Raw genomic sequence first — 11,122 nt, 5'->3', positions numbered from 1 at the left:
AAGTTACATCGTTGCTCCAGTTCTTGCTTGTGTTTACTTTTCAACATGTGTCTTTACAATCCCGAGAACTGTCAATAAGAAAATAATCAAAATCATCACAATCATCAAATGTTTTGTTTTTTTTTAATTTGAAATTCCTAAGCAGGTAAAATGCTGTGCAAAGGTTTGAAGTACTAAAAATAAAGTGAGGATTCTTTAAAAAAATAAAAAAAATAAAGCCATGAATAGTTTTTATTGATCAATTACCTTCACACAAAAATTCTAAATCAAAACTATATCTGGTGTGACTGCACCAGTTCTCCTCGGTACACTTGTGAACAGTTTTTTAAGGCAGTCAGCTGATTGCTCCAAGTGTCTTGGAGAATGTGCCACAGTGTCTTCTGTCTCTTCATGTGATCCCAGACTGACTCCATGCTGCTGGGATCAGGACTCTGTTGCAGGACTTTTCACAGAGGAAAGTTCTTGATGACTCTGTGTGTGTGTTGGGCTCGTTGCCCTGCTGCAGTGTGTGATGGAGAAGAATCTAAACTCTTGCACAGTAGTGTATAGTGAGAACATTATGTTGTAATCCAGAATAAACATTATTATACAGAGGTTGAAAAGGCAGAGAGGAAAACTGACGTTGAAGTCCACCTGTCATACTAAATATTCTCTATCCAGTCATTATTGAGTTACACAGACAAGTTGCTATGATCACTGTAGTTGCCGAGTACCAGCCGAGTGCAAAAAGGATTGTGTTGGTGTTTTTAAAACCTAATCTGAAATCCTGAAAAGTCCGTCTGTATCCATGACTCAGTCTTGATAACGGACCTCTGCTCTGAGTTCTTTAGAGATGTAGTTCAGCAGCGCAGCGGTGACCTGCTGCTGGAGAGTGGCGTTCCCCATCACGAGGGCGATGAGCTGGGCCGCGTCCGTCCAGTTCAGGTTGCCTAGGACGGCCATAATGTCGTCGCAGAGCTTCTTCTGCTGGTTGGGTGGCAGCTCCATCAGGATCTGAGGCAGAGGCCTGAACTGACCGCTGGTCATCCAGCTGCCCAAGAGACCGCCCACTGCTCCACCTGGTGGAAACACACAGACAGGTGGAGAGAGGTCAGTCACAGGTTCAGAATAAATCAAATGTAAGTAAGTATGTGTTAGTATGAAGAAAACGTGCATCGAAGACAACTGAAAACACAACTGATGAGGAGTCCTGAAGGAGAAGTCTAGTGATATTTGATAAACCATTTATATGTCTTTTTAATTTTTAACAAATCCCATGAAGAGACTCAAACCAACACTAAACTGGTGCCACTAACAAGTAGGCAAAGCCTCAAATATCCTGTTCCTCTTCTGAAGATCAGTGAGACATTAACATGAACATGGCCACTGCAGTTTATTATGACTGACCTGTTTACGTCATGTCACGTTAGTTGAGTAGGAATTAATTACTACTAATTCCTACTCAACTAACATGACAAAAGTAACTGGTGCTTAGGGACTGCTCAAATGTTTTATGCATAAAATTCACTCACAATTCTCTCTCCCTCTCTCACCCCACTTTTTGTAATCAGCTGACTTCAGGTCAGAGGGTTTCTATACTTCACACAGCCTCACCCCCTTTTCATATACGACTCCTTCACGATGGGGTCTAAACGCCAAAGACGCTCACATCTCTCAATTTTCCTCTTTTGTTCTGTGCAGTCTGCTACGTTTGGGGCAGCTGTGAAGTCTACCTCACAAATCCAGAAATCTGAGTTATGACTCTTACCGACAGCGATCCCCGCAGGTCCACCCAGCAGCCCGCCCACAAAGGCTGTTCCTCCTGCCATCATCGCTCCTTTGGTGGAGTTTTTCACTGCGACCTTGATCTGATCGTGAGCTGAAATTTCGCAGCACAGGCGCATCACATCACCCATGATAGGAGCCATCCCGGCGTTGAGGCACTGGTGAGATAGGAGGGCGAACAGTCGACTCTACTGTGGTGTCCTTCCTAAAAAAATAAGAAAGATCCAGCTTTAAGTTCAGCCTCGGGAGAAAAGGAGAAAAGGAGAAGGCTGAATTTCTGGGCTTGTTCTCACAGAGGAAGTGTTAGGAAACAGCATTTAGTAAACTAAAAAATCTGTTAAATCCCATTTGTCTGCAGTAATAATAGTTTTAGTATCTTGTAACTTCAGTGTTGACTGTGATGAGTGAATATAAAAGAGAATATGGTTAGAGTGACATATATGTACATTGATTTAAACTTTAGATTCTTTGCATAAATTTTGCAATGATTTATAGTTTTTACATTTTATTTTAAAGCCAGAAATATATCCCAGAGTGCCCTTACAATTGAGTACTATTAATTGTCATTTTTCCACATGCTGGATATAAACACAAAATATTTGGTGTACAACTTTAAAAACTGAGTGTATACAACTCTGTACTCTGTAGCCTTTATTATAGACCCAGACACTAACCAGTCAGTTAGTCTGAGGCAATGTGATTAAATACATCTTACTCTGCTCTTCATGTGAACACAAAATTTCATGGCCACAAAATTAGGTGATAATGTACGACCCACCTTAATTGATATTGTACATTAGTGGTGCAAAAAATCCAATAAAAACATGCAATTATACAAATTAGGAAGACGCATTGACGTGCAGTGAACCTGACGCTGTTAGCGGTGGTAATAGAGTTGTTATGCAGTTGTCTACATAATGAAAGAGAAAGCTCAAATCTCTTTTCAAAGAAATTCATCTGCTTTCACATCAATGGCAGACTATTGTCTCTCAGTAAGGTTTAACTACAGTTCACTATTAGATGAAACTTTACTACAACAAATGTCATCACAGACACTTTGACATCAGTTTGCAGTTTATTAGGAACAGCTTGGTCAAATGTAATGCAGTCTAATACAACAGTCCTACAATAAATCATCTTTCATGGAAGTTGTGATTTTCAGTTTTCATTGAAACAGTAGAGGTCTTGCTTCCACTGTATGATCATTAGATGATGTAGCTTGTGGCGCTGTTAGTAAAGAGAGGTGTTTCTGTTATTTCTGTCAGCACAAATGAAAAGACTGTTGTATTAGACTGCATTAGTTTTAGCCAGGTGTTCCTAATAAACTGCAGCTGAGTGTACAAACATAGGCTCTTTGTTCTCCTGCCTGACCCATCTCCTTAAGGAAGAGGAAACAAAAGGTGCATCAAATTGAAAATAAAGGTCAGAGGAAAGTGCTTTCACTTTTACTTTCAAATTCAACATAAACTAAACATCATAAAAGAAATATAATAATGAAATAGGCAACTTTAAATATACAGTATGCGGTCGGTTATTTTCTGATCTAACATATTTCAATAAATCTTGATTGCTTTTAAATTCAAATGATGTAATGATCGTACACTTGAACAATCAACATGACCAGGTTTCTGAAGGGTGACGTGAATTAAGAAGTCTGTTCTAAACTTCATATGTCCATATAATCTGAAAGTCGATGATTTAATTTATCTGAGTCACTGCAGATCAATAGATCAATAGATCAATAGATAAACCGATCAATGGCAACTCTGTGACCGGCTGAAAACTTCCGTTGCACTTTGAAACTGACTTGATAAAAACTAAGTAGCCATAACAATCTACTATACGTCTACGTCTTTTTTCAGAGAAGAACACTTAAAGAGTGAAGTCGGTTTAACAAACGCTTTTTCGATTAAAATTCAACACAATTTAAGTTAGAATTCTATTTTCACACCGAACAACACAAGGCTTCAAACACAAGCCGCTTCATTTCTTCTTCTCTGTTTACGTTGAGACAAGACACAGCAGTCAGCTGTCACCAGACTCCCCTCGACATTTATCCAACTATTACTAAGTTGATGTGATTAATGTTTCTTACCTTCAGTCCTGACCTGAATGAGCAAAGTAGCCGTTCTTGTTCTACACATGTAGCAGTCCTACTTCCTGATGAAATATATCAGAGAGTATATAACTGACAATTGAGGCAAGATGATTTCGTCAACAAAAATACGCAGCCAGGGACCGCCATCTTGGATTTTGACAAGCCAATGAAAAGTTAGCAGTGCAACCTTTTTTTTTTCTCTTGCATATATAACAACTTGGCTCTGAGCTCTTCACAGTATACAAAAGGTAAACAAAGCCAAAAAGGTTGAAATGATGTTACATCACATTTTTTTGTAAATCATTATCCTGTATCACTCTAGAAAGAAGTTAGTTTTCATGACTTTCAGGGCTTTTATGTAAGAAAAACACTCATTATGAAACACACAAAACTTAAGTTTCACTTTCTTCTAATTAGATTTTTGTGTATAAAATTTCCTAAGGTCGAGAATGGTATTAACCAGGAGGTCGTTTTCTTGCTCTAAACAAGTCCATAAATAATGTCCTTTTGAGAAAAATGTAACAACATTTGGGCAAAAACCAGTCATGTATATCAAGCCATAAAGTTTCAGAATACATACATTGAAAAATAAATGCTAAGTAGTTTTGTTGTCATCAAATAAACACAATTATAAAGCTTGAATAGTATGTTACGGGTAAAGTTGAGTTTCTAACACAATAGGGTGAGAGATGTAATCAAACATCCTAATTATTTTGTGTGGGATTTTGATTTGATAACTGTCCAACCTTGTTGTACTGTCAATCCTTGATGTAGGAAAAACCAGAGACCACATAGAAGAGGAGATAATAACCTCTTGTTTTCTTAATTCTCTTTGATTTGATCTGCTCGCGTCCTACAGCGACATCTAGTGGCCCTGCTCATCAAAGCAGTTCCAATTAGTCAGTTAAAGATCATTAGGGTATTATTGCATGCTATTTATGTATGAGGATCATGTTAGGAAGCAAATTCTTGCGAAAATAAGAAAATAATGTGAGCTAGTAAGTATTTTTAAATACTGAAGCTAATACGCTCTCAGGATACGTATCTGTTGATAACCTATAATTACAGTGTCCATGTAGCCTGCAACTCGGGCTATTTCTGGCCTGATAAAGCCTGATTATTACACAGGGTACAGATCGTCTGTCATCAGTCTTGAACCTTAACATTAGACATCGAACATTAATATCTGTTAAAACAAAAGCAAACAAATCTCCTCAGAAGTCATTCAAAACATGAGAGTCTTCCCAACTTCCCAACGAGCTGCGTGCAGCGCGCATGTGCAAAGTGACGGAAAACAACATTCAAACTGTGACTTGTTGTTAAATATTTTCTTGTCCGACAGAGACAATTGACTTAGTGTCCATTTTTACTGAAGTAGAATGAATCATTAGTCCACTCCGCAGATATAACATTGTGTCCATTACGCTGTTTATGGCTCCACTCTGAGTATAAGACTGGGCATATAAATATGATATTTCCGTCATAAGCGCTTCACATAGACACATATACGTGGGTTGGTTGGTTGACATGTGACGCAGTGCCAGACGCACGCTCGCCCCGCCTCGCTGGGCGTGGTTTGATGATTGAGAACACGGGGAGGACTCTCGCAGACAAACAACTTTGAGATCAAAACAATCTGTGAAGAAAACAGCAGCAGAGCCGGACTCTTCCCCTACAACGGCCGCACCCGAAGAAAAAACACACTTTTATTTAGTCAGGTGAGTCAAAACTAAATCTCTATGCTTCACTGAGCTATCCTGGCCTTTTATGAGCCACGGTCTTTTGTTCTCTAACTACGATCATCTTGGCTGTGTGAAGTCTTTGTCTTACTGTCTTTGTGTAATGTCTCTGCAGCCTGTGTTTTCCTCTTATTTGGACTGAATATCATCTGCATTGTCATGTATGTTAAAGCAGGACGACATTCTCCACTCTGCTCGCTGCGTTTTCATGAAATGAACCAACACTAATCTCTGAGCACACAGTCAGCTGTTTTGCTGTGTGGACACTGGGTGGTAACAGGCCTGCTGTGCTGAGGCTGTCATCGACTGGGTTTGTGTTGCATTAATCCGGGTGAGGGGACACTGTCCTACGGCCTGTCTTTGTTCACAGGGAGGGGTCTGGTTATATTAGAGTTCAGACAAACACTGCATATGCAGACAGGAAGGCATCCAGACACTAAAGAGGGGGGGGCATACATGTACAAATACGTGTATTATTATGATGGTGTGTTATGGGCATAATATACTTTGAGATATACCTGATGATACTTTAAAGAGATGAAGAAAAGCATTGTTTAGCATTGAAAATTGTACCTGTAAATAGGAGGTCAGCATTTTATGATCACTACTTTGACTTTGTTATCAAGTCACCAAAATGTTGCTTTCAATAGTAATAAGTAATAAAGACATTAACATACCATTGCCCAATCATGGACATGTCATAGGAACCTGTACTAAGGACTACCAACAAACACAGCATTAATATACTGTAAGTTTCAAATAATGCTAGAATAAAGGTTGCAGGGTCAAAAGGTCAGTCACAAATAAAGTCACTTCCTGTTTTCATGGCAGAAATCTAAAGCAGAATAACAGATTGTATAATGTTGCTTCAGTCAGTGTAATTCAAGCCTATTTCACCATCGTGTTCTCTCAGTGGTCTCAGTTGTAAATTGACCCCCTGACCCCCTGACCCCCCATTACAGCAATGTAACAACTCAGGTTGCTCAGGTTTCTGATCAGGCGTCATGGAAGCAGTTGTTGATAAAGAGCAGGCACAAGGTGTCAACTGTAGACAGAATCCTGTGGGTGTTTCGTTGGGACAGCCTCAAGAGGGAGCCATTTGCACAATTTTACTGTGCTAAAGACACAAGCAGAGGGGAAGTTACTCAGATCCACTCAGCGCTCACCTCCGCATCTAAATTCACCTGCTTGCGGTTGTTGATTTACAGGTCGCAGTTGAGGCATAAAGATGATCGGAAAGATTCTTTCTCAGCTGCTTGGGAACGCCGGTGAGGACTTTGAGGCTGCAGATGACACCTACGAGGAGCTGATGGAGTTTGAGGAGGGAGGATGGGTCATTGTCAATCTCCCAGGTGAGATTTCAAACGTTCTTGAAGGTTGAATGATGTTGCGACTTATACCGGGACGAAAACTGACCTGTGTGAATTGGGATGTTCCTCATACAGACAACGGGCCGCTGTCAGCCCCTGAGGTGGACCCCCTGGAGAACCTGCTGATTGAGCACCCCAGCATGTCTGTTTACCAGATGAGATGCAGGATGAGTGGAGCGGAGGAGGAGGAGGAGGAGCTAAGCTTTGATGAAGATGAAGAGAACACTTCCAGGTTACTTTCCATTTTGATACTCCAGCTCACACACACATTTTTCCTGGATCTTGAACCCAATTGACACCAGTCAGAGTTGATGTAAGTCATCCTTCTCTAAACATGGCTAAACGTGGCATAAACCCAGTGACTACAAACTGTTACTAAAACTCCAGTAATTCAAATATTTCCACATTATTTGCAAGACTATACTTCCAAGATGGAAAGTCACAAATGCAACCTGCTGTTTTCAAACATTTCAAAATGGGTCCTGGAACTATTATAGAATATTGTACAAGCTCTTTGACCTGCAATGGCAAAATACTGAGGAGAACTTTTACAGCAGCTGATAAAGTTAATTGCATAAAAGTTGCTCCTTGTATAGATAGCAGTACCACAATATAAAAATACAAGTACAAGCAAACACGCTGCATTCAGGATCTGAATTAAAAGTATTATCAGTAAATTATATTAAGTATCAATATGCAGAAAAATTATCTGTGTGTTATATTAGTATATATTATATTAATGCAGCATTTTACTGTTATAGTTGGTCAGGGTGGAGGTTATTTTAACCACTATAACTGTTGGTTAGTCTAATTTAACAGTACATTGTATTTTATTGTGTGATTGTAGGTTTTTTTAAAAGTAAAATCAATAGAAAGAATCTTGAAGTAACTGATTACTATGGAAGACGAATATAATGAAGTAAAATGTTCAATATTTCCTTCTGAAATGTCGTGAACAGAAGTTTAAACTACTATAAAATGGAAGTATTCAAATAGAAGTATCTAACAACTATGCTTAAACACAGGATCTGAGTAAATGTATTCAGTTACATTCGACCGGTGCACAGGGGGTTGTGTAAAGGGGTAGTTATTTTTACACAGTCTTTATGCTGCTATTGGCTCATCCTCAGGTGTGGTTCTTATGACTACACTCACTGAAGGTGCATCAGTTGAGTTGGTCAGGGCTGATCTCTGATCGCCACTGTAATTCTCTCTCAGCCTCCTGTCCACCTGTAGCAGATGCTCTTCCTTTTAAATAGGGCTGTACGTGAATCAGGATATTCAGAATCCACCCAGGGTCAGCACTTCAGGCCATGCAGTGACTTGAGGAGGTGGGGTGGGGGTTCTTTTGTTCTCTGATTGTGGATCATGCTTTGTCTTATCTAGATAACCAAAATGTTCCCACACTGCTGACCTGAGTGCGCCTGGTGGATCTGCAGTCTCAGGGTTATTACCCATCTTGAGTTATTAAAACGAGCCTAACTTTCAGGTGTGATCACTCGATCATCGATTGGACCAAAATAGTCCTGTGACTCATGCAGTTGCAAGACAATAGGTGCAATGTGTAATATTTTCAAAATATACAGCATTTTATGATTTACACACATTATAGTGATACATGTGAAATGAAAAATGACTTTAGTGATACTAGTAACTTAATGAAAGCTCAACAGGCTGCACCTGCAGTAGTGGCAGTTACACAAGTATCATTGCACAGGATCGTTTGTGTCGTGGTTTTGGTTTCGGTGTCAGAATCGTTACACCTCTAATCTCCATGAACCAAAAGGTGCCCATCACAAACTTGTATGAGGTTAACTCTGCCGACGATTTATCCGGCTCAACCTTTTCAAGAGAGAGGCCACCTTTTGGATAAAGCTTCTCCACGTCCAGCTGTTTGGCAGGAAATATGTGTCACAGACTTGATTCTCCATATGTCTAGAGGTTCAGGTCAGGTCTGTCGCCGTGGCAGCGGAGCGATCGCTGTGTTTTTTAATAATCTGTCCAGCCTTTCTAGACCAGAATAAATCGTTCAAATGGTTTCCCTGTTTGACCTATCATGGGCTAAGAGATGTTTTAGGGGGGCTGTTACCTCTGTGCTGTTGGTTAACAACATGGACACACAAAGATCAGACTGTGTTAATCCTAACGCCTTTTTGAGAAATGAGGACCATCTGAAATGTTGCAAAGTAGTTTTTTTTAGAAGGACAGAACATTCACTCTGAGCTGGCGTCAGGTAATACTTTATCTTCCTCATATTGAATTTCACCTAATATGTCACCAACACATAATGTCTCTGTCCAGGCCGGTGGCAGTGAGGCAGCACATATCTTGGCGCCTGGCTGCCTGGGGAATCCCCCTGCCCTGCAACGTGCAGCTGCTGGCCGTCCAGAGGGCCAGGACCCAGGCCGAGAGGAAGAGGCTGAGCCGCAGCTCTCTCCACAGGCAGAACCTGGCTAAGCTGCGATTCTCCCCCGCAGAGAAGCGCTACGGCTTCTTCAAGCAGCCCTGCCAGCGTCTCTACAACTACTGAAAAGGAGTAATGAAATTTACTTGTGAAGGGTTGTGTCTCAAGTTGCCGCCACCACAGCCCCGTGTGGTGCAGCATGGTGCCTTGACTCTGAAATGCTCTGATTTCACTGCAACACAAGTTTTTCATTTTGATTTTAAAACGTAGGCAACCGGCACTGCGGCCCTCACACCTGAAAGTGCTGAGAACAAAGAACCTCAATCTCCTGATATCATGAATGACTCAGTCCCTCAGATTGGAAAACGTTAGTAACAGATGCAGTTACTATCAAGCAAAAATGTTTGTACAGTATCAAAGAGAACATTTGAGTTGTGTGACTTGTTTAGATGGATTAGCTGTGTGAAGTTATGCTAAAGGAGTTGCTACTGTTACAGTGTGTGACACTGTTCCGAATATGAGAAACTCAAACCTGTTGAATACTTTGCTCTAAATTATGATGCAGTTGGGATTACGGCACATTTTGATCAGTTATGAGCTTGAGACATTCTCGTGACAAGTGTATTGAAACCTGTACAGTATTCATGCCATGTGAAAATGATTCCCTGTGAAGTCCCTAAAATAAATGTCCCCTTTGTTTCTAATTGAATCTGCTTAAGAATAATTGCAAAACCACTGTTCAAGTTTTCTATTGAGTGTAAGATTTTGTACTTTTCAGCAGGTACTCGCTTTTCTTTCATGTTACGCTAATTGTTCATTTTAGACTCATGGGTGTAAATACAGTTGAATATTATGTTTTTCTATTTGTGTGTATTTATAAAATGTACAAAAAAAGCTTAAAATAAATCTTGTTTTCTTAAGGATGTGTCTGTGTGTGTTTAATATGACAGTACAAACAGTGATTGTGCGACAGTTTCTGCTGGGTTTTTCCGAATTCAATCACTAATGCTGCCTTCAGAGTGACTTCTGGGTCTGCTCCATCTACTTGAGCTCAATCATACAGACTGATGCTCCTTCACAGCCACTGTGATCCTCCAAGGAACATTGTCTGACATTACCACACAAGACAGTCTCAGTCCAGACTGTTCTGGTCTGTGGTTCTCTGATGGTGGAACGAGATACTGAATGTTATCAGAGCAGGAGCGTCCCTCTCTATCTAAGAATCTCTTGAAGACTCATCTGTTCAGACAACACCTCCTCTCCTAGCACCTCTAACACCCTCACATGTCTAACTAGTACTTTCGGTGATTTCCTTGTACTTATCAAATAGATGTAGTATTTAGTACTTACACCAAGGTCTCCTGCTGCACTGAAGCTTTAGTGATGTCCCTCACCTGTAAGTAGCTTTGGATAAACGCATCTGCCAGATGAGTAAATGTTGATGTAAATGAAATATTAATTAATTAATTAAAAAAACACACACACATACAGGATAAGCTGGAAAAGCACAGTACAGCAGTAGTGGGCGGGTGTGGCTCAGGAGGTAGAGCAGGTCGATGGTTTGACTCCTGGCTCCTCCATTACACATATCTAAGTGTCCTGAGTCGAGATACTGAACCCCAAAATCCCCCCCACACACACACACATGTATGAGTGTGTGTACAATAGAGAAGTGCTGTCTTTATAGAAAAGGTGCTGAGTCAGTGGGTGACTGTGTCTTGACGTGTAAAGGTCAATAAGACGAGAA

At 40.4% G+C, this 11,122-nt stretch overlaps 2 protein-coding genes across 3 annotated transcripts; one reads left to right on the top strand and one right to left on the bottom strand.

The window, feature by feature from the left end:
- Nucleotides 1-213: 213 nt before the first annotated feature.
- Nucleotides 214-4,016, bottom strand: LOC130167518 (protein C19orf12 homolog). 2 transcript variants are annotated; one of them, XM_056373825.1, is made up of 3 exons: nucleotides 3,860-4,016; nucleotides 1,748-1,969; nucleotides 214-1,058 (listed from the first exon to the last, which is right to left on the bottom strand). In XM_056373825.1, exons 2-3 carry the CDS (start codon nucleotides 1,905-1,907, stop codon nucleotides 793-795), a joined length of 426 nt encoding a protein of 141 aa, XP_056229800.1. In that variant the 5' UTR covers nucleotides 1,908-1,969; nucleotides 3,860-4,016; the 3' UTR covers nucleotides 214-792. The 2 variants fall into 2 exon arrangements, with proteins under 2 accessions (XP_056229800.1, XP_056229883.1); XM_056373908.1 differs by having other exon boundaries at nucleotides 1,748-2,005; nucleotides 3,860-3,968.
- A 1,408-nt stretch (nucleotides 4,017-5,424) lies between these two features.
- On the top strand, nucleotides 5,425-10,295 carry si:ch211-260e23.9 (uncharacterized protein LOC555795 homolog). Its single transcript, XM_056394014.1, has 4 exons — nucleotides 5,425-5,580; nucleotides 6,810-6,953; nucleotides 7,047-7,203; nucleotides 9,273-10,295. Exons 2-4 carry the CDS (start codon nucleotides 6,830-6,832, stop codon nucleotides 9,499-9,501), a joined length of 510 nt encoding a protein of 169 aa, XP_056249989.1. The 5' UTR covers nucleotides 5,425-5,580; nucleotides 6,810-6,829; the 3' UTR covers nucleotides 9,502-10,295.
- Nucleotides 10,296-11,122: the final 827 nt, after the last annotated feature.

This window comes from Seriola aureovittata, chromosome 1 (assembly GCF_021018895.1).
Source record: "Seriola aureovittata isolate HTS-2021-v1 ecotype China chromosome 1, ASM2101889v1, whole genome shotgun sequence".
Taxonomy (NCBI): Eukaryota; Metazoa; Chordata; class Actinopteri; order Carangiformes; family Carangidae; genus Seriola; species Seriola aureovittata.
The sequence above is the reverse complement of the archived record's forward strand: the minus strand, read 5'-3'. Positions and strand labels throughout refer to the sequence as shown.